Here is a 23153-nt window from a genome sequence, read left to right as displayed (position 1 = left end):
CCACCCTGGTAGTGGAGCTGGAACGTCCCCACCACGTCGTCCTGGAAGGTGCGGAAGTAGACGGAGATGGTGTTGGTGGGGCTGCGGATCACCTGCCCTTCCACCAGCAGGGTCTGGTTGGCCAAAACCACCAGGGCATCGCCGTCCACACCGCGGATGGACAGCACCTCCCCGTCCGACAGGTTCACACTCTTCACCTGCGGGGAGCAGAGAGCTGTGAGCTGTGGGGGCACGGTGGGGTCACATCCCAGCCCTGTCACACAGACCAGCAGTGCTGCAGCAAAACCAGGCCACTCCTCAGGGTTTGGTGCTCACCACCCACCCTGTGAACCGGGAAACCTCCCCAGGATCCCTCACCCCACCGGGGAGCACTTGGGGAGCCACACAGCAAGTGCATCTAATGAGTAGTTCCAAAAGGCTTTAATTATTATTTGGAAATAGCTGAGCAGTAACCTCACATTTACATTTCACGTCCATTTAGCTTAATAAATGGGCTCACATTTCAGCAGAAAGATGCTCATCAGACCGTTTGTTTCCCTGAGTGTGTGAGGCCCGGGGCTCTATATTTAGCACCAGCCCAGCCGTGATTGGGAGCACTCCCGACGATGTTGTGACTGCAGGGATTTGTGGCTGTTGTCACCGCCGTGCCCACCTCCCCCTGGCACACAGGGCTGGGATGTGCCCTGCTCCAAGGGCACTGCACAGAGCCAGCCTCAGCCCGCAGCATCCTGAGCTTGCTCCTGAAGGAAAATCCCTGGAAAAGCCCATTTCTCACTGAAACGCTGGATTAAAATCCCCAGGCTAATTCAGAGCATGCCTGGGTTCACCCCAGCCCATGTTCCAGTCCAAGAGGAGCTGATTTTGCCTTATTTTTCCAGCGGGGTCCTGGCAGGGAAAAGCACTGTCTGGAGTGCATGCCACATGTAACTCTGACCCCCAGCTTGCCCTGGGTCATTTCTTCTTTTCCAGATATTGTCCCAAAAACATTCCTCCCCAGCATGGCCAGCACACGCTGTGGCTGGTGGGATGGCTCAGATCTGATTATCAATAAATGAGATTAATTAAGTGTTATTTGGGTGAATTATTTGGAGTCCAAGGATCCAAGTGGGCTCCATACAATGCTAACAATTTCCCCCAGCTCCCATCAGGACAGAGCTTTGCTTCCCCAGCTGGGTCTGGATCCCTGAAAAGATTTTTCCAAGGTGTTTCTAACAGATTTCATTCTGCAATTGCTTGAAGCCAAACCTGCTCCCCAGCTGTCTCCCACCAGTGCTGGTGGCACCACGCACATGACACGGAGCCAAATCACTCCGGGAAATTGGGAAGGGGATTGGGGGAGCAGCTGGAGCAGGCAGAGCTCTGCAGAAGGGAGAAGCTGGGGATCAGTGCTGGGTGTCACGGGACACACACAGCTCCACCATCAACTGGGTAAAGCCAGGCGAGCAGGGTGTCACTGCAGTGCCATTCCCTGTGCCAGCACCAGGCTGGCATTCCCAGAGGAGCCTGGAGTAACCAGGGAGCGCAGACGCTGCCGTGGCCCCGCGCCAGGGACCGTCAGCCCTGCGAGAGGCACCATATGTGCCAGCTCCTGCCAGGGGCTGGGAGCACGGGCTCTGACTTCAATCACAGCCTGCACCGACAGCAGCTCCTCCAGAGCCTTGGGAGGGAAGGCAGGAGGGATCCTCGAGTCAGGCTGCCAGCCTCGCTCACCCACTGAAAAACCTCTTTAGGGAAATTCAATTTCGTGCCAAGAAGATTCAAGAATTTTAAAAATAAATATAATTTCACGAAGCATTCGGAGAGCTGGCTGCTCCCAACTGACAGGGCTGGGACATTCCAGGGACAACTCTCCCTGGAATGCTGTGAGGGGAGCAGAGAGGGGCTGAGCAGGGACTCCAAGCTCTCACACAGCCCAGGACAGCTCCCAGCCTTTCCCAGGACCGTGCCTGACATCCAAGCTTTGTGTCCACTCCTCCCCAAGGCAGATTTCCCTGCAGTGAGTGACTCCAAAAGAAGCAGAGGATCCTTGTGTTCTCCTGCATGCCTCTGAGTGCCTGCAGGAGCAGTTTTGGGCAGGCTGGAATGCCACAAGTGTTCCTGCCACCACCAGGCTGTCCCTGCAGGGAGAGGTGACTGCCCATGGCGGGGTCCTGTCCCAGGGGCTCCTGCAGATGCCTTTAGTGACATCCCCAGGGTAAGAGGCAGCACCTCCCCTCTGCAGGAGCTGGGAATCAAATCCAAACCCTTCCCACACCCCACACCCGGGGTTATCCAGCCTCTTCCCTTTGGAATTCACCTCCAAGCCCCGAGCCCGTGGTGCTGCAGCACAGGGCACTGCCAGCTGCAGATGAGGCCATGCTCCACCAGCACCGACCTGCTGTTGTGATTTAATTTGTCTGAAACGCTCCGAAGCCTCAGCAAAGCAAAATGCAAAGCTTGGGGGGGGTGGAGAGGCCAATTTTATGCTCCATTAAAACCTCAGCTCGCGACAGAGTGAGGTCAGGAGTGGTGTCACCTGATGGATTATGGACAGAGGCGAATTTACAGCGGAGCAGCCTGTCTTTAGCACCCTGTGGATCTGAGGAGACAGTTGCTGTGTCCAGTTACTTTTCCACTGCTATGGAAAAGTGGCTGAGCTGCTCAGAGTCTCAACCTGCAGCACTGCTGCTCCCAGGGCAGCCTCCCCACCAGGGCTGGCAGCCACGGTGGCCTCGTGCCCCCTGCCTGTCCCCACCGTGGGGACAGCCCTGATCCTTTTAATGCACACTTTGAATTACACAAACTCAGAGTGAAGGGATTTTAATTGGGTGCAAATGGAGACAAGGAGAAAACACAAGAAGAAAGGATTGCAGGGAGGATGGAAAGCCTGGGCTGGTTTGGCCTGGAGAGCATTTGGAAAGTGCAGAGGGCCCTGCCCTGCTTGCAGCCTCACCAGGCTGAGGGATGCTTATTCTGGGGGAAGGTGATGGTGCAATGGTGCACATCAGCTTGAGTGTGCTGCTCTGATGGGTGGCATTTTCTGGACACCTGCACCAGCCACAGAAGGAATCTGGGCTGCCCTCCTGGGCTTCTTGCACCCTCAGAGCCACCCAAACCCCTTCCAGCAAATGAGGGGTGCAGAAAGCAGGGGGCTGGTGGTCCCTTCCCTTCAAGTGCCTTTTTAACAACCTGCTGCCAGCGCCTCTTGGTTAAATTAATTGCGTGACATTTAAAGAGTTTGATCATCGCTGACATTCAGGATGTTCCAGCTCCCTCACAGAGTTCATTTATTACAAGGCCTCAGGAAAAAAAAAAAAAACAACCTATTTTTTCCCTGGAAGGGGGTATTTTATCAAGTGAAGGTGCCCAGGGCAGAGGTGGGTCTGGCTGTGGGGATCCCCCCGGGCAGGGCTCACCTGCAGCTCGACGCCGTAGCCGGTGTAGACGGTGACGTTGTAGGTGCACTGCAGGTACCCGTGCAGGGGCAGGGGGGGATAATCCGTGGAGTCAATGTAGCCCTCGGGGTCGTGGAAGCTCATGCTGCAGAGCACTGAGGGGACACACAGCGGGGTCACACCCCAAAACCCAGCAGTGCAGTCCCTGCCCCATCAGTGAGCCCACGAGTTACAGAATCCCAGAGTGGTTTGGGTTGGAAAGGACGATAAAGTCCAAACCCTGCCATGGCAGGGACACCTTCCACAGGTTGCTCCAAGCCCCATCCAACCCGGCCTTGGACACTTCCAGGGATCCAGGGGCAGCCACAACTTCTCTGGGCAGCCTCACCATTGATTATAGGGAAGAATTTCTCACCAGTATCCCATCTAATCCCACCCTCCTCCCGACACTCCAGGCCCTTGTCTAAATTCCCTCCCCAGCTCTCTTGAAGCCCCTTTAGGCACTTGGAAGAAGCTCTAAACTCGTTCTGGAGCCTTCTCCCAGCTCTCTCAGCCTTTCCTCATCGGACAAGCATTTCACCCCTCCAATCATGAAGTGCCTGAAGAGCAGAAGATTTTAGGCAGCCCCCAAACCTGGGTGGTGCCCTGATCCCTGCTCCCCACCAGTGCTGTATCCCTGTGCCCGTGCTCAGCTCAGCTCACCTGGGGTGGGCTCCGTGGTGGTGACAGTGGTGGTGATGATGGTGGACGTGGTGGTTTCCTGGCTCTCCTCTGACACAGAACCGTGCACATCCCTCTCCGAGCTCTTTGTTGGGATAACGGCAGCGCCAGCAGGAGCCGCGGTCGGAGCCTCTCCAGCATCCCCTGTGCTGTCAGGGAAGGGCTGGGGCAGGGCTGGGGGCAGCGTGGAAGGGGAGATCTGCAGCGTGGGGCGGCTGGTGGTGGCCTGGTCCCCCCAGGGCAGCTCGGGGGGGCTCTGCTCCATGTCCTCTGCTGGCAGCCGCAGCCCTGGGGCGGCCGTGGGGAGCCTGGAGCTCCGTGGGCTGGCTGGGGAGGCAGTCCCAGGGGGCCCTGCCAGGGTGGGCTTCAGCCTTGGGTGCTTCCTTCCCGTGTTTACTTGCTTTAGAGACGGTGGCTTTTTCTTAACAGGGGAGGTTTGTTTGGCATCAGGTCTGGGGGCAGCAGTGGCTGCAGGTGGGAGCGGTGTGGTCATCTCTGCTGGCGTGGCACCGTCCTGCGGGGCTGGCAGGAGGTTGAGGGCAGTGCCCTGCCTGAGCTCCCCAGCTGCAGGGTCTGAGCTCATGGCATTCCCAAACCCCTCAGCTCCAGCAGTCAAACCCGTGCCGTGCCCGAGCTCCGCAGCTCCACCGCCCATCCTCTCATCCGCAGCCGGAGGGTCCGGGCTGGCCGGCACCGGCACTGCCCCCGATCCGCTGTCTGCAAAAAATGGAAAAGTGGGACTTGGGCAAAGCTGGGCGCGGAATTAGAGCTGTGCTGCTGGCATGAAATCAGCCCCCTGGGAAGCTGTGGCTGCAGGAACACCCACCACTTCCCAAAGAAGGAACAAGCGGCCCCCACAGCACAGCACAGCCGCCTTGGCTGAGCCCCCTCAGGCTCCGCCAAACCCAACCCAACGTTGGTTGGGAACAGGGATGGGCAGGAAAGAGCGAGTGACCAAAGCACCCAGCACCATTCTGATGGGGTAATGGAATAAATACAGATTTATCCACCACCCTGGGGTGACCTGGCTGTGATCCATGGGCTGGAATTTGCCGTGAGCTCTGAGATGTAGCAGAGAGAGCCCGAGAGTCAATGCTTTCCATGGAAACAGCAGTTGCCAGGGAAAGCACTTAATGCACGGTACTTAAAGACCGTAATTCCAGCCCCCTCATGTCCCCTGGGAGGGTTTGGAGCCCTGGGAATGCAGGGTCCCTGTCCCCCTGTGGGCACAGGGCGTCTGCAATCCTCCAGCCCCGCTGCTGGCCTGGGGCTGCTCCTCTTTGTCCCCAAAGCAGCTCGAGCTGCTGTGACATGCCCGTGGTGGCAGCCAGGACGTGTGGCCACCACAGCACCAGCTCTCCATGGGATGGGGGCTGCAGCAGCAAGCCAAGGTTTCCTCCCCAAGCAACAAACCTCTCCTTCCCAAGCAGATCCCAGATAAACCTCGGCTCACCTCGGCAGTACAGGTGCCTTAAACAAAAGCACAGCTCTTGGGGTTATGTTTTAACTTGATGTTTTCTGCTTCAATTTCTGCTAATTAAGGTAGGACTGGAATGAAAAGTGAGGGGAAAATGGAGCTTTTCTATGTGAATCCTGAAACACAGGGGCACTGCTGGGTGGCACTGCCCAGGGGACCCAAGGGAGGGCACAAGCAGCCGGTGCAGAGGGGCTGAGCAGAGCTGAAAATTGATTTTGCTCCATCTTCTGGAAAATAGAAGCAGTTTCTGGCAAGAACCAAAGATAAGGAACGCATCAGGGCAAGGCAAAAGCTGGTGAATTAGCCTGAAGGATGGAGTTGCCAAAATTCTGGCAGTCCCTACCCTGCTCCTCGGTTCCAGAGAGTCCTTGGACACTGCTGGCGCCTGGGCTGGTCCTTTGGCCCGGACAGCTGGGGACAGAGCTGTGCCTGCCTCACCCTGCTGCCACCACCCTGCTGCAGCCACCAGCAAACCTGTCCCAGCCCCCCGAGGGCTTCCTGGCTGCTCCTGCTGTTTGCCACAAGTTAAAACATTAATTCCTTAATTAGCAAGTGGTTCAGCAAATCCATCACTGATTCCCTGAGCGCATTAGGAGACATTTCACACACATCATCTGCAACCATCAGCTTGTGTCAGCTCTGAATAATCTCCCCCCAGGAAGGCTGGGTGCCTCAGTATCCCCCACACTTCTAGGGGAGCTTCCACACCTTCTGCTTGTTTCTTGGTGTCTCTGCTTCCCTGTCCATCCCACCCTGGGCTGATCTTGGCCTCCGTGGGCACCCTGCCATGGGCTGATGAGGGGAAATGTCCCCAAGGCTGTGCCAGTGGCAGGTCTCCTTCCCTGAGTTTTGCAGGGCTCTTATGGGCTCTTCTCCTCCTCTCCCATCCCAAACTCGGGAGAAGCAGTCAGTGGCTGCTCTCCCATGGCCCAGGTGACAGTTTGAGGGTTCTGCAGCAAAAGGTTTTGTCCATGATGGGAGAAGATGGGGGGCTCAGACAGAGAGGGGGAAGCACAGTCCTGGGAGGGGAGGGGGCTCACTGGCCCGTAGGACATGGGGGGACATGGTGGGAAATGCTGGGACGTGCTGAGACATGCTGGGACATGCTGGGACACACTGGGACACGCTGGGACACGCTGGGACATGCTAGGACACGCTGGGATACCAGCTCACAGAAGGACAATCAAGCATCCTGAGTCCTTAAAGCTTACACATGCCCAAAAACACCAACCCAGGATGCCCGGGTTATTTGTCACGTGAACCCTAATATTTAATGGATTGTGCCTTTAAACATATTTTATGCTTTTGGAAAGCTGACTAATTCCTTATTAGATCCTTTGCCAGGATGCATTTACTAGATTCTGTCCTTAACAAAGCATGAAATAAAACACTCTGTAAAGTGACTCCTTAATGAGACACTAAACATGCTGCAGTTTGTAAAGGGCAAATGCGCATTCCAGGGAAGTGGAGAGGGCGGAACTCAGGCGGGCTGGAGCAGGGGAGGGGGAGGCACAGGGCCCTGGCATCCGGGATCAATAAGGGCTTATTCCGCAGAAAGAGAATTGATTGTGGATCTCAGCTCCTGATTGATCACCACCCCCAAACCCAAGCTGTGCTGCGGCACTTCCCAGACCCTGATCCTTCCCTGTGGACCTCGGTGCTGTCCCCACATCCCCCACAGCCCCCTCAGCCCCCTCAGCCCCCACAGCCCCCTCAGCCCCCACATCTCCCACAGCCCCCACAGCCCCTCTCATTCCTGGAGCCCGTTTGGGAAGCAGAACTTTGTACACCCATCCTTAAGGAATTATTGCAGTGGGTTTCCATGTTTGCAGGGCCAGGGTGGGTTTGGTAAGATCCTTTCCACACTGATCTAAATTCCAAAAACCGTTCTGCCACCTCCAATGCCCACGGGGTGATCATGGATAGGATGATACAGATAGGATAGTGATCATATCCATATCCATATCCATATCCATATCTATATCCATATCCATATCCATATCCATATCCATATCCATATCCATATCCATATCCATATCCACATCGACATCCACATCCACATCCATATCCACATCCACATCCATATCCATGTCCATGTCCATATCCACATCCACATCCACATCCACATCCACATCCATATCCACATCTATATCCATATCCATATCCATATCCATATCCATATCCATATCCACATCCATATCCATATCCATATCCATATCCATATCCATATCCATATCCATCTCCATCCTATGATATGGATGGATAGTGATCATGGACAGGATAGTGATCACACAGGACCCTCCCCAGCTGCCAAAACCCATCCTGATTGGTGATCAATCCAGAGCTACTGGAAGAGAAATCGTCACTTTTGACCTTGATCTAATCTGCTGTAGCAGCTCTGGAGGGAATAAACACTACTGAGATGCACAGGGGATTCATCTTGTATCTCAACCAGGAGCTCTCCACGGGCAGTTCAGCACTGGAAAACCTTCTCCAAATCCATGGAAACCTCCTGTAGCGGCCCTGCAGCCCTCGCTACTCCCGAGTGTGGCACTGGGTGCTCTGTGCACAGCAGTGTGGGCACAGCAGCTGCTCCTGCAGGGTGAGCCAGGCAGGGCCGGGACAGTGTGGAGCACAAAGTGACCTTAACACAGAAGGACAGCTCGTCTCCGGGTCTATTCTGGGCTGTGCCTGGATGCCGGGTGTGTGCAAACACTGCAGGGAGCTGGGCTCCGGGGAGGATGGCTCCAACCAGCCTCAGCCCCCGCGGTTTATACTTAGCCAAGGAGGAAGCGCTGGTGCCGAGCCTGGGCTGTGTGTGGGAGCTGCCAGCAGGCACAGCCCCACCCCAGGGCTGGGGTGGTGGCACCGGGCTCTGGAGAGGCAGCAGGACAGGAGGGGTGGCAGGGCAGGGGCACCCAGAGCATCTCCTCTCACCCAGACACGGCACTGGGTGTTTGCAGGGCACCAAGCACCTGAGCAGCAACAGCACAGAGGCACCAAAATCATCATCCCCAGCCCCAAAGCTTCACCCCCATGTGAGAGAACCCCCAGCCAGGCCTGGGTTTTGTGGCCAACACGCTGCTCCAGAAGTGCCGTGGCACCAGGAGAACCTGATTGCCAAGATACCTCAGCCAGAGGGGCTTAGAGGAATTAGAGAGCTGCAAATTCCTGATAAAAGGGTGCTGGAATAGTCACAAAGGCCTCGTTCTGCTGCTGTGCTCCTGAAAAGAGCCAGAGCAGGAGTAGCTGTATCACGGCTCCCATTACTAATGCCGATGGTATCACTCACTCCAGGGAGGGCAGCTGGATTGCTCCAGCTCAGGAATCACTGTCCAGAAAGGTTTAGGATCTGATTGTAGCAGGAATGAATAAAGCTGATCCAGGCACTATCAATGGTGGTGTTCAGCTCTGCCGGTGTGATGGGCTCAGGCACATCCATGGGTGCTGGGTTGGGCAATCCTGCTTGGAGCTGCTGCTGGCATCGTATCCAAGGCCTTGTGGAGAGCTGGGATTTATCCTGCACTGCTCAGCACCCTCTGCAGGCAGGCTGAGCCCCTGGAGTTCCCCATTGCCACAGGGTCGGTGCAGGAGGACTGGCAGGAGCTGCCGTGCACTCTGTGGAGGAACAGGAGCATCCCTGCTGGGGATGAGTTCATCCAGGGCTGATCCACACCTTGGATAAAGCAGGGATGTCTAGGCCAGGTCCTGGTGCAATCCTGCATCACCGGGGGCTGGGGGATGGGAAGGGGCACCCTGGGCACCTCCTGCTCTCCCACCTCTTCCCACACCGACCTCCAGCGTGTGCAACACACATTTCATCCTCGGGGAGGAAAACAGAGGGTTTGGGTGGGAAGAGGCATTGAGAAAAAGCAGGTTGTGTCCATCAAAACACTTGGCTGTGATCGGTTCGGTTTCAGATTTTAAAACCTTTTGGCCTTGAATCTTGAAGAGCAGAAAAACCTTAATTGAAAGAATCTTTCATTTCCCGAATGTCCCCGCGGCGGATGCAGCAGGAGATGCCAATCCCAGCTTTTCCCGCACTTCCAGCAGACTAAATTTTTCCAACAGGAAAGGGAAGAAAAAAAGTTTTCCTCAAGAGCATCCTGCCAGCTTCCCCCTCTAAGCAAATAAAAGCGTAGCAATCCGATCTGGGTGAGTCATCCCCGTGGGAGCTCCGGGAGCGCAGCCGGAGCAGGGGCTGCCCGCGGCACCGCCACTTTCGGAGCTTTCCTGGCGAAGGTGAGGCGGGGACGGGAGGGCTGGGATGGATTGCAGCCGAACATTCCCGCTGCTGCTGGAGAAAACAGAACGCTGCTGTCCTCTCTGGCACAAGGATGAAGGAGCAGCGCTGTCCCCGGGAGTCTGGAAATGCAGGGAGCCTCCAGACTCCACTGGGAAAAGCTGGGCTGTTCCATGGAGCAATGAATGGGACATAATCCAGAAGAAAAGAGATGCCCAGCTTTTGCTCGGGAAGGCGGTGCAGCAGAGGCCAAGAAAGTTTGGAGCTGTTTTCCTCCCGTTCCAGGGGACACCTGGCTGTCCCTCCCGGGCTGTCCCTTTGTGCCACATCCTCTGCAGGGCACGTGTGACCAACACCTTGTTGTTTTGATGCTGCTCTGGACTCACTGGGATGCAGCTGGGTGCTGGGATTCCTGGGACAGGAAGGGGTCAGGATGCTTTTCTTTCCATTCCCATGAATTTCCCACTGCTCAGAGGCTCCGCTGGCCCTGGGGAGTTTCGGATCCACTTTAAAATGCTGTTAAATTGCCCATGTGCAGGGGTTTATTTATGCTCACAGGACTGTGGTCTGAATATTTCATTTTAAAATTTACATCTGTGTCACTCGAGATGCTCAAATAAGGTTGCCATGGAAACCCCTCATTACTGGGTGAGGATGCTGGCAGTGGTGCCCAGCCCGAGGAGCCGTGGCCGGGAAGGACCAGGCTCTGCTCCCGCTGCCCACCCAGCTCCCACACCCAGCAGGAATCATGGAATCACCAAATCCTGGAGTGGTTTGTGCTGGAAGGGACGTTAAACATCATCTCACCCACTGCCTGTGCCATGGGCAGGGATGCCTTCCACTAAACTGAGTTGCTCCAAGCCCTATCCAGCCTGGACTTGGGCGCTTCCAGGGATGGAGGGGAGGCATTTCAGCAGCTCCAGCTGGACCTGCTGTGCTGGCAGGGGACACAGGGCTGGGACACGATCCAGGGGACACCCACATCCCAGTCCTAGGATGAGACAGGGGGAAATCCCCCCGAACTGGCAATGGGTGGGGGGATTCCTGGTCCAGGTGGGAGCAGGGAGTTTGGGTTCCACATGGGGACTGCTGCAATATTCCAACTCCTGGAAACCTGCTTTAGTGGCAAATCAATCCTGTTTGTGCCTGGCTGGAGAAGCCACGCTGCCTGTTCTTAGCTCACTGGACTCAGGACCAAGGACACCACAAGAATAAGAGAATTAAACTCCCAAACCTCTCCCCCTTCTCCCAGTGCTCGGGGGGAGCTGGAGCTGCTCTAACGATCCACACAGCCCTGACAGATGCTGGGAAATTACACACTTCTCCGAGCTAGGAGGAAAATGGATTTTCCTCCCCACTGCTGCTTCATGGAGCTGGAATCAATGAGACTTTGACTCCCAGGTGTCCGTTCTGGCCACTCCAGCTCCACACAGGCACCTGTGGCTTTGGGGACATGCCCATGGTGCCCTGGCTCCACAGTCTGTGTGTCCCCAGCCCTGGCACCCTTCCCTACAGCATCACCCCCAGCACGACCCAAATCCCCGGGGATGAGCCCAGCTCAGGCTGGGAATTGCCCAGCTCCTTCCCGAAGGAATGTGGGAGGAGCAGCAGCAGCAGATAAAGAGGAAGAGGAATTTTAGAGGCTCATCCAATGATGGAGGAATCAGGAGGTTTGCAGCATGGAAGTGATACAACCTGTCCCGTGCTGCCTGGATCTCACTGTGTCCCCAGCTCAGGAGGGCAGGAATTATCCTGATATTCCCTGGTAGGGAGCAGGGGAGCAAAACTATTAGAGAGGAACTTTGATGCACGTGATAATTTGAATTTATCACAAGTTTCATGATACCAAGTGTAAGAAAGGCACATTTGTGCCTTGTCCCAGGCAGACAGAGCTGGCTGAAAGGAATTAACAGGCTGGGTTCAAGGGAGAATTCATTTTTTTTGGAAGTTCATTAGGAAAGAACTTTAAAGATCATCCAGTCCCACCCCATTCCACAGGCAGCAAAACCTTCCACTATCCCAGGCTGCTCCAAGCCCTGTCCAGCCTGCCCTTGGACACTTCCAGGGATGGGACAACCAGAGGGATGAAGGAGGAGGAGAAGATCCCTCCTGTGCCTCTCCTGGGCTCCCCAGCTGGAATGTTCACTCCTCAGGGCCTACCTGGGGAGAGGAAATCGAGTGTTTTGGCAGCTTTTCAGGCTAAAAATTGAAGAGGGGGAAGAGAAGCTCCTTCTTTCTTCGCCAATCATCCAGCCCAGCCGTCTACATCAGGGCATAAAATTAAATGGGTTCCTAAAGAGAGAGTATATTTAGCTACAAAACCCCGTTCTAGTCAGCTCTCTGCAGCTAAAATAATTAATCTCCCATCACTGTTAAGATGCAGCGGAGCAGATCTGGAGGAGCGAGTGCTGGGATTAACTCTTTGGGAGCAGGGCAGCCCTGTGAGAGCAGCTCCTGCTGCGGTGCCAGGGAGATCCTGGGAGCTCCTGGGGACTCCTGGGGGTCCTGCCTGGCTGGCTTTGCTCAGCTGTGTCCCCTGCCACGCCACTGTCAGTGCCAGTGCTGCATGAGCCAAGGGCTTGGCAGGGGTGCTGTGCCCTGGCACTGCCTCTCAGGTGGTGGAGGGGACCCAGCAGGGATGCAGGAATGGGTTCAGCCAAACTCCCAGCTCCTGGGGACACTGGGGAACACTGGATGCACATCTGGAGAGACAAAGTTTAGTTTACAATTACTGACTGTTGCTGTGTCGGGCTGTAAATCATTGATGGGCTCACTTCCAGGCTGTCACATCCATGGAATATGTGAATATTCCCAACCTCCTCTGTTGTCCCACCCTCAGTTTGATTTGATTTCCACTCCAGCACTGGAAATACGAGGTGACAACGTGACATTAGAGATGCAGGTGAGCAGAGCAGCATCACAGCCCAGTTCTCCCTGGCTGTGGCTACAGGATCCAGCTCCTGCCTGAGCTCCCAGCACAGCCCCTGCAGCAACTGGGGGAGAGCTGAGCTGCCTCTGCTAAATCTGTTTGGCAGCTCTTTATATTTCTTTCACAGGATGTAACAGGAATCACAGCGTGGCTCCAGTCCAGACTGCTGAGACAGGAGCAGGGACTGGCAGCACCTCGGGGGTGTCACTTGTCCCCCTGGGCACCAGGGCAGGACGTGGCCTCAGCACTGCTGCCCATGGCTGCTCTGCTCTGTGGTTTGTCCAGGGATACCCCAAAAGATATTTTTTTGAGTGCCCCAAAAGCTGCCCTGGGGCATCTCAAGGCAGGATTTGAAGCTCATCAGGTCCTGGTTACCTTGCCAGGGTGGAGAGGTGCCTCAGAGCAATGAGGGTGGCACAGGTGGCATCTGGCACAGGGTGCACATGGAGTTTTCTGCTCTCCCCATGGACTCCTCTGGGCTGTTCCCATCTCGGGATGCAGCCACAGGGATCACACAGCTCAGGGTGAGGGAATGGAACAGTCTGGGGGTTCCCCATGCCCCAGGCTGTGCCTCAGTCCCCTGCACCCCCCAGCCTGTGTGTAGGGCCTTTTTTCCTCCTGGGACCAAGTGGGGTCTCAGCTCTGCCTGCTCGGTGTGTCAGGACAGGCATTGGGACCAGTCCCTCAGTTTGCAGAGGCAATCTTGATTTTCTTTGCATTTTCTCCCCTCACTGAGGCCACGTGCAGGAACCTGGGCTACCTGGTGCTGCCTGGTGCTGCCTGGTGCCCTTGAAAAGACCCTGCTGCCTGCTCTGAAGGGATGGAGCTCTGGTGCCTAATGACTCCTGACAGCTCGGGAGGGGCCCTGCTGCTGGCAATTGGGGAGGCAGGGACAGGGAGGGTTACTGATGGCTGTGCTTATTGCAGTTATTGGGCTCCATCGATCACGGGCACAGGCTGTGCACCGAGGCTGGCAGGGACTGGGGCACAGCCCAGCCCTCCCTTTTCCTGTCCCCATTCCTGCTGCCAGCCCTGGCACAGCTCGGAGCTGCCTGGGATTGGTGGGAGATGGGGCACACCGGGCTCCAAAATGCTCTAGCACAGCCTGGAGTGGTGCCAGATGTGATCAGAGAAGCACAGAACCCAGAATGGTTTGGGCTGGATGGACCTTAAACCCACCCAGTTCCTCCCTGTGCCATGGGAGGAACCTTGCACAGAGCAGGGTGCTCCAAGCCCTGTCCTGCCAGGTTGTCACCCTCTCCATTCCTTGTTTTTTTCCTTCTTAAAAAAAGCACTATCCTGCATTTCACTGCTGGATCCTGTTCATGTGAGGACAGTTTGGGGGTGGCAGCTGAGCAGCTCCACTGGCACATCCTGCCAGCAGCTCCACATGGGAAATGCAACCCCCAGCACATCCCCATGTCCAGCCCTGCACTGCCCCACTCCTTCAGAAACAAACCCCTTTTCAGACAAGATAAGGCTGCAATTCCATTTTTATCTTTTTAAAATTCCTCTCACTAAAACCAGAGTCATTCTGGAGGGCAGAGCAGCAGTGTGGCTGGCACAGGCTTCACCCCCTCCATGTGTCCCAGACCCTGAGACCACCCAGCCCACCCTGGGCCCAGCCCTGGGCTGCTGCTGGTGCTGCTCAGCCCTCACCTCGCTCCCAGTGATGCTGGTTTTTATATAATTAATTGTCAGCTGTATCAGCCATCAGTGATTTGTGTTTTAAAGATGGCCTGGCAGAACTAATTCCATCGCTGCACGATGCTGTGCTGGATGATGATAACCCATGTACAGCTTCTCCCACGGAGCCTCATGACGAGCTGCTGCACTTTGTTTTAATTAATACAGATAGCAAATATGTTTTCATTAGCCATCAGAATGTCAGGAGAGAAGCAGGGTCCTCCTCCATAGTGAGCAGCAGCTTCACTGCTGGGGCTGGGTGCAGTGCCCAGCCCTGCTGGGTCTCCTGCTCCAGCCACCTCCTCATCCCCTGCATCCTTCCTCATCCTCCTGCATCCCTCCTCATCTTCCTGCATCCCTCCTCATCCTCCTGCATCCCTGCTCATCCTCCTGCATCCTTCCTCATCTTCCTGCATCCCTCCTCATCTTCCTGCATCCCTCCTCATCTTCCTGCATCCCTCCTCATCTTCCTGCATCCCTCCTCATCTTCCTGCATCCTTCCTCATCCTCCTGCATCCTTCCTCATCTTCCTGCATCCTTCCTCATCTTCCTGCATCCCTCCTCATCCCCCTGCATCCCTCCTCATCCCCTGCATCCCTCCTCATCCCTCCTCATCCCTCCTACATCCTTCCTCATCTCCATCTCCCCCTGCATCCTTCCTCATCCCCCTGCATCCCTCCTCATCCCCTGCATCCCTGCTCATCCCCTGCATCCCTCCTCATCCCTGCTCATCCCTCCTACATCCTTCCTCATCTCCATCTCCCCCTGCATCCTTCCTCATCCTCCTGCATCCCTGCTCATCCTCCTGGATCCCTCCTCATCCCTCCACATCCTCCTGCATCCCTCCTCATCCCCTGCATCCCTCCTCATCCCTCCTCATCCCCTGCATCCCTCACATCCATGTGCTTCCAGAGTTCCCTCCCAGTCCTGTGTAAGTGGCACCATCAACCCCTGAAAACCAGGGTTTTTTGGGGATAAAAAGCTGATTTAGCCTCACTGCTCCAGCCATGGTGGGAGCTCCCACCCAAAGCTCCCCTCCCTCTCCAGCACAGGAGGACACACAATTATCAGGCACGTTCATAATTTCTCAGATTTAGAACAATTAAGCTGGCTCCCTGGTACTTCTGACGAAAGCAGCCCCTTGTTCCCTGGGGAAGGAACAGCCTTCCTTGACCTCTGCTCTATTATTCTGTGTGATTGATCTGAATTCTATCAGAAAGGATAATGACAGGCTTTGGTAGGGGGATGCAAGAACACTGGGAACAGAGAGGACAAGGCTTTGCTGAGGGCTGCAGTGCCCAGCTAATGATCCTGATGGGCTGGGGGACACCCAGACCCCTCTCTGTGCCCAGTGCAGCACCCACAAAACCCTGGGCTCCCCAAAACTGAGGAATAGAAGGCTAAACAAGCAAAGAGGACTTGGTGGCCAGCAGCAGGGACCTGCTCTGTGGGCAATGCCCCACCTGTGTCACCTGCCCTGCTGGGGAATGTGTCACCTTCCCCTGTGCCCATGGGGCGTTGCTGCCACCATCTTCACCTTGGGAACAGCTCCAAGGATGCAGATGGAAAAGCATCTCCTTTGTAAGGCACTAGGCAATGTCACCTTCCTCTACCCCCCAAAATTCCCTAAACACCAAAATCAGAAACTCAAAATCAGAAACCCACACGTGGGAGGGATGGGCTGGCTGTTCCTGAATCACAGCTGGGTTAAGAGAAAGTCCTTAAATCTCACCCTGGAGGGTGGTTTGTACCCCAGCTCTGCCTTGGGGGGGTTTTGGGGAGGAGCTGGACCTGCTGCAGAGCTGCACTTTCTCCTGGGCAGCTCCTGGTGCCGGTTGGGCAGATTTCCTCCTGGTGTTGTTTTTGACCCACCCTGGTGATGGGGAATGTGGTGAGGAAGGAGCTGGCTCTTCTCCCCAGCAGGTAATGAATGGGCCAATTATACAAAGCCGTGTGTCACCAGCCTGGGCTGAGGGGTTTGTCACTGCTGCCATTGTTTATGTTCCTAGAGGGTAATCATAATTTTTAATGTCCTTTTGATAGCAGTGCAGTGTGATTAAAACAGGCACATCTGAGACATAAATCTGGGTTTAAGCACTGCCTTTTTGACACACAATGCTGAGTTCTCAGGGATTGGGCTGAAGGGTTCCTGTGCCACCAATCCCTGCCTCTGGCAAAGCACCCCATGGTTCAGCACCACCCTGGACATCGCCCTGAAGGGACCCCAGGGGCAGCAGAGCCTGGAGCAGCAGCTGGATGGAGGCAGCAGGCCCCAGGCTGGGGCTGTTGGCTCAGGATAAACACAACAGCTGATTTCCTGGGAGCAGCAGGAGCAGCACGAGGTCAACATAAACTTGTAACACAGATTTTCCACAAGGATGGTGCTGAGGGGCTGAGGAAGGAATTTTCAGAGCTGACCCCCTGTTTGAGGTGAATCTGACTCTGGGCTGGCTCCTGCCCCTGCTGCTCGCTCTGTTTGGACCAGAGATGTAACACTGCATAATTTAAGAGAGATTTGCTCCTGAGGCCAGTTCAGTGCATGTGGAGTGGAAATGTGGAAAAATCCAGCCTGCCCCCATGGAAACTCGAGCAGATACCTGAGCCACTGAAGGAGATGTTTGTGTGGCTCAATCCAGTTTGTGCCCTTGGGTGACAGTGCCCTGAGGACAATGAGTCACCGTGGCTCTGTGCTGCATCCCCACAGTGGGTGCAGGGCTGGAGCTCCTCTGCCATGGAGCCAGGCTGGGACAGCTGGGGGTGCTCACCTGGAGAAGAAAAGGCTCCAGGGAGAGCTCAGAGCTCCTTCCAGTGCTTAAAGGGGCTCCAGGAGAGCTCAAAAGGGGCTTGGGACAAGGGATGGAGGGACAGGACACAGGGAATGGCTTCCCACTGCCAGAGGGCAGGGTTAGATGGGATATTGGCAAGGAATTCTTCCCCAGGAGGATGGTGAGGCACAGAGAAGCTGTGGCTGCCCCAGGATCCCTGGAAGTGTCCAAGGTCGGGTTGGACAGGGCTTGGAGCAGCCTGGGATGGTGGAAGGGGCTCTGAGATCTCCCTGGAGCCTTTTCATCTCCAGTGAGCATTCCCAGCTTCCCCAGTCCGGCTCCATGGCAGGGGGTGGGAAAAAAATGGACTTTAAAGTCCCTTCCAAACCATTCCACGATTCCCCGCTCCTCCAGCAGAGCTGGTCAGGATTCCTGAGATGGGTCCTGCTGGGACCAGAGTCCGGTGATGCTGGAGGGTGGGCACCTTCCCCTTCCCGGCTGGCTGCAGACAAACCCCCCCGGAGGAATGGAAGCACTCCCGAATTTCGATGTTGTAAAAGAGGTTTCGCAGTGCAAAAACTGAAAAGCTCTTCCCCTGGGGAGCGGGCTGCGGCGGCAAGGACTCTTGTTCCGCTGCACCCTTCCCTCTCTACCTTTCCTAATGAATTCCAAGAAAGCCTCAATGCATTCCTAAATGGGAACACAGCCTGTGTCCTTCACAGTCATCTCCACAACAAAGCCAGCCATCTCGCCGCTGGCAGCCACGGGCTCCTCTGTGAGCTGGAAACAAAAGCTGAAAAGGAGCCTTTCTAGTTGTGATTAGAAAGCTTGAGAAGTTTGGCTTTTAGCGGTTATTGCCTCGCTGATTTCATCTCTGCAGCCCTCAGGGGACAGCGGAGCAGCCCCAGCCCCTCGCCAGGCGGCTGCAGAGATCCCGGGAGCTCGGGAGAAGCGGGATTTGGGAATCTCTGCGCTGGGTTTGTGCTCGGTCCTTGAGGAGCAGCGCCCAGCAGGTGCCACAGAGCTCGGCACCAGAGCATCCCCCTCTGTCTGAGGACATCCCTGATCCCTGCACCCATCAGCGCCAAAATATCCCCAACGGGGACACTGATTGTCCCAAATCCGTCCCCAAGCCACATCCAACCCGAGGGGACACGCGCTCATCCCCCCGGGACACGCAGCTCCGCCAAGCAGCGAGGGGTGCGGAGGAACGGAATTAAATTATTCTTTTTCCTCTTTTCTTCTTTTTTTTTTTTTCCAGATAGGAATAGATGAGGAAGCGCGATTATCGGGGAGATTTTCTTCGGGGGAAATTCTGGCACAAAGACAAACTGCAATATCTCAGCGCAGGCTGGGCGCTGAGTCTTGGATAAAAATAAAGCAGGAGGCGGCAGCACCTTCCCGATGACATTAACTCCATTCATCTCCCGCTGCCGCCGCCGCCAGCGTGCTCAGGCATTAGGAGTTACGTTTTCCTCCACTATTTCTCAAATATATTTATGCTGGGAGATGTTTGTGGAGGTACATCCTGTGCCTGGGGCAGAGGATTAATTCCAAACTGTCACCTCGCTTTTTTGATGGGTTTGTAAATTCTGTTCTGTTGATTTGCACTCGCAGTAAATTGATAAAATCCTCTTTCCAAAAACCTAATTCACCGTTTAGGGCTCACCAGGGTTTTAGACCTCATTGGTTCACATATTTATGTAAATATAGTGTCCAGCAGCAATTTAAAAACTGCTGCGTGGATAATGTGAATGGAAAAGGAGTGAAGGGAGACACATTGCCTGGTGGGGGCTGTGTGCCCTGGAAAGGAGCCTGTCCTTGCCATGGAGCCCCAGGTTTTGGGGTGGTTTTGCTGTGTTATCTGCTCTGTTTTGCAGGATCTGACCCCTCCACCAGGACTGATTAACCCTGACAGTGCTGGGAATAGTCTGAGCTCTCCAAGGATGGCATTGGATGTGTCCAAGAGGACTTTGCCAAGAGCTCCTGCAGTGGGCAGGGATGTGCTGGTGTACTGGGAGCACTGGGAGCTCTTAGGGCTCATGCCAGAGTGGTCTGTCAAATCAGGGACTTGGTGTCTCTGCAAATGGGAGTTGAGGACTGTCAGGAAAAGCCTGGTTGTTTTACTGAAATTGCATTTGGATCAGCATCAGGAGACTGTTCCTGAGCAGCCCCATCATCATGGAGGAGATGCAGGGTGGCAGAGGGGACATCAGCAGTGATGTCCTCAGCATTGTCCCCCAGCCACCACTCCATCCAAGATGAAGCATCTCATCCACAAAATGTTGCCATGCTCCATTAATCCACCCAAAAACGTCAGATGGAGATTCTCTCTTGAATTTTAAATATTTCCAGCCGCTCTGAAAATGCCCTGGAATGACCGCGTTCCAGAACATTCCCTCACTCCTCCACGCTGCTCCTGAGTCTGGTCACCCCTGCCTGCTGTGCCCCAGCCCCACATGGCACTGCCAGCTCCCTGTGCCCAGCCCCACATGGCACTGCCAGATCCCTGTTGTGCCCCAGCCCCACATGGCACTGCCAGGTCCCTGTGCCCAGCCCCACATGGCACTGCCAGGTCCCTGTGCCCCAGCCCCACATGGCACTGCCAGCTCCCTGTGTCCCAGCCCCACATGGCACTGCCAGCTCCCTGTGCCCAGCCCCACATGGCACTGCCAGGTCCCTGTGCCCAGCCCCACATGGCACTGCCAGCTCCCTGTGCCCAGCCCCACATGGCACTGCCAGCTCCCTGTGTCCCAGCCCCACATGGCACTGCCAGGTCCCTGTGCCCCAGCCCCACATGGCACTGCCAGCTCCCTGTGCCCAGCCCCACATGGCACTGCCAGCTCCCTGTGTCCCAGCCCCACATGGCACTGCCAGGTCCCTGTGCCCCAGCCCCACATGGCACTGCCAGGTCCCTGTGCCCCAGCCCCACATGGCACTGCCAGCTCCCTGTGCCCAGCCCCACATGGCACTGCCAGCTCCCTGTGCCCAGCCCCAAATGGCACTGCCAGGTCCCTGTGCCCAGCCCCACATGGCACTGCCAGCTCCCTGTGCCCCAGTCCCACATGGCACTGCCAGGTCCCTGTGCCCAGCCCCACATGGCACTGCCAGGTCCCTGCAGTGCTCTCCTCACCCTTGGGCTGGAGCACATCACTGAGTGTGCCCTGAAGGCTCTGGTGACACATTTGTTGTCCCCTCCCCATGCCGAGCCACCCTCCCTGGGGCGCTCCCAGCCCCTCAGCTCCTGCCTTTGGCACATCCCAGCCCGGTGTGCAAGACAGAGAGACGGCCGAGACGTGAGAATCCTCCTTGCCGAGCAGATGACGCCGCTCTGGGATCCATCCCACAGTTATCCCTTCTGTCGTGCTCGAGTTTTTGGATGCCTTTGCATTTGGCACCAAATTTCCTTCCTAGACTAAAGCTTTGCACTTGGAATGATGCCTCTGGAGCTGGGCTGAGTGGCCAGGCTGCTCATCCGATCCCTCTGCACTGCCAGCAGCTTGGATTGTGCTTCCATGAAGTCTCCTTGCACCTTCCTGCTGCAGCCATCTGTCCTGGGGTGCCAGTGCCTTGTCCTCACCCCCATGGAGCAGGCACAGAGCCAGGCCCTGCCCAGCCTCCTGGGCTCTCTGGGGTTGGACATCTACTGCAGTCCATGGGTCCCGGGGCCAGGAAAAGGGAGAAAGGTCTGGACAAAGCCAGGCTTGCCCCTGCTCAAGGAATCCAGGCAGAGCCTCCTCGCTGTGCACCAGGAAAGCTCCAGGCTCAGGGGCCGGTCAGCTGCTGCTCTGGCCTCTTCCCAGACAGAGGAAAAGGAGGAAAAAAGGAATAAAAGAGAAATGTCTGAGTCGGGGCTGTGCCCTGGGAGCGGGCCAGCTGCAGCTGCACCACTGCTGGGAGTTCCAGCAAGCAAAGGGATGGAACAGAGGGGAATCAGCTCCTCAGCAGCCTGGGAACACCGTCCTCCCTGAGAGGGGACAGCCCTGAGCCACCATGGGACAGAGCACTGCAGGGGGGGTGGATCCAGTGCCCCTGCTCGCTCCCCAGGAGCAGGACCCTGGGCTGGATCGCTGGTTTAGAGCTCAGGGTGGCTCCCACAGCTGTGACAGTGTGACACTAATTCCCAGCAGCACGCTTCAAAGGGCTCCTTATCTCACATCCCTGACACCCAACAAACACACCGGTGCAGGAACGGTGTCTTCTCCACAGTGCCAGACATAGCCTCCACTTCTACAGCTCCTGGCAGATCCTCCCTGATGTCCCCTGGTTTTGGGGGGAGTCCTGGGGCTGTCCCACATCACAGGCACTGCTCAAGAATCCCCCAGCCCCAGGGACACGGATGCAGATCCCAGTCAGAGATAACCAACACTTGCAGTTGGTTCTGAGCCAATGCCACGGGCTCTGCTGGAAACCCACAGCACGTCCCTCTCCAGTATGGGAGATGAGCCTCCCCTGCTCCCAGCTTTGCCCCTTCAGTCCCGTTGGCCCCTCCTGCCATCCATCTCCACGGCTCTCCTCTGATTTTGGAAATCCTTACGGGTGAAACCCGAGACATAACAGAGCTGAGCACAGAGGTTCATTTGTTTCCCATCTTCGATGGATGCTGGGTGCCCACCAAAGCTGCTCCATTACTCCCACGAGAGACATTCCTCCATGAACTTCCCACCCCGAGTCCTTCCCACAGGCTGCAGTCCTCCATGGACTTCACTTCCTCAGGGTCACTCCTTCAGGAACAGGATGCTCCAGCCCAGATCCCTTCCACAGGGTCATGAGTCCTGCCAGCAAACGTGCTCCAGTGTGGGCTCCTCTCTGCATGGACACACAAATCCTGCCAGGATCCTGCTCCAGCAGGGCTCCTCCATGCACTGCAGGTGGATCTCTGCTCCTCATGGGCTGCAGGGGCACAGCTGCCTCACCCTGGGCTGCACCACGGGCACCTGCAGCACCTCCTCCTCCTCCTTCACTGACCTTGGTGTCTGCAGAGCTGCTCCTCTCGCAGATTCTCACTCCCCTCTCTGGCTGCCGTTTCCATTGTGCAGGTATTTTTATCCGTGGATAGAGCAGGATGTGGAGAGAGCAGGATGCAGATAGAGCGGGACCGGCCCCGTGGGACAGAGCAAGAACATCCTTAACAACTTGTCGGTTAACAAGCTGTGAAAGGAGACAGACAGCCAGGAGCTGGCAGCCTGTCCCCTGGAATGAAGGACACCTTCCCTCCCTGAGCACCTCGGCAGGAAGGGCTCCTGCTGCAGAGCCCTTCTCCTTCCCTTCCTCCTGGCTCCTGCGGGCTGAGTTCCCTGCCACTGCATCGGGGCTGCAGGGAGAGCAGCTGAGGCACCTGCACCAGGCAGATCTGCTCCCTGCATCCCATCAATCCAGCACCACTCACTCGTGCAGCAGCAGGAAAAGCCATCTCGTGAGCAGGTCCTTTTGGGAAGGGCTCTGGGAAGATGTGAAGCACAGCTACGAGCAGCAGCTGAAGGACAGCAGCCTGAGCCAGAGTGATGCCAAACCTTCCCTCACTCCATGAGCCTTCCAGCTCTGCCCTTGGCCCCTGGTTTGGGATGCACCAGCTGGGGGCTGGCATTTCCCCTTCCCCACTGCCAGGGGCTGGCACCAGCTGCACCCCGAGCTTTCTGCAGCGGGCAGCATTGGCTTTGGCCCCACACTCTGTCCTGCCAGAAGGGACCTGTCCCTGTGCTGCCCGCGGTCCCCAGGCTCCAGTGTGGCTCATCAGGTGCTTATCCTGCTGAAACCCACAGGAGCAGACAGCTGGGTGCTGCTGGGGTCCCAGTGTCCCTTGTCCCTCCCGTGACTGGGAGCAGAGCAGGGACAGGCACGTCCCCACCTTGCAGAGCACCCGGTGCCTGGCAAGTCAAGTGGTGAAAGACTCACAACTCTCACCACCACATCCAGCAATTTCATACCCCTGACAAGAGTGTAAATCCATCCTGATGGA

At 56.2% G+C, this 23153-nt stretch overlaps 1 protein-coding gene across 4 annotated transcripts in view; it reads right to left on the bottom strand.

The window, feature by feature from the left end:
• The window catches only part of SEZ6L (seizure related 6 homolog like), a 30949-nt gene extending 8327 nt beyond the window's left edge, over positions 1-22622 (bottom strand). The window contains exons 1-5 of one of the 4 annotated variants that reach the window (XM_033075757.2): positions 22421-22622; positions 22163-22213; positions 4077-4811; positions 3396-3529; positions 5-197 (exon numbers count right to left, since the gene is read on the bottom strand). In XM_033075757.2, the coding sequence (XP_032931648.1) occupies positions 5-197; positions 3396-3529; positions 4077-4811; positions 22163-22213; positions 22421-22607 (1300 nt within the window). In that variant the 5' untranslated portion in view covers positions 22608-22622. The other 3 variants (XM_033075760.2, XM_033075758.2, XM_033075759.2) reach the window with 3 other exon arrangements.
• Between the last annotated feature and the right edge of the window lie 531 nt (positions 22623-23153).

This window comes from Catharus ustulatus, chromosome 18, assembly GCF_009819885.2.
Source record: "Catharus ustulatus isolate bCatUst1 chromosome 18, bCatUst1.pri.v2, whole genome shotgun sequence".
Lineage (NCBI taxonomy): Eukaryota > Metazoa > Chordata > Aves > Passeriformes > Turdidae > Catharus > Catharus ustulatus.
The sequence above is the reverse complement of the archived record's forward strand: the minus strand, read 5'-3'. Positions and strand labels throughout refer to the sequence as shown.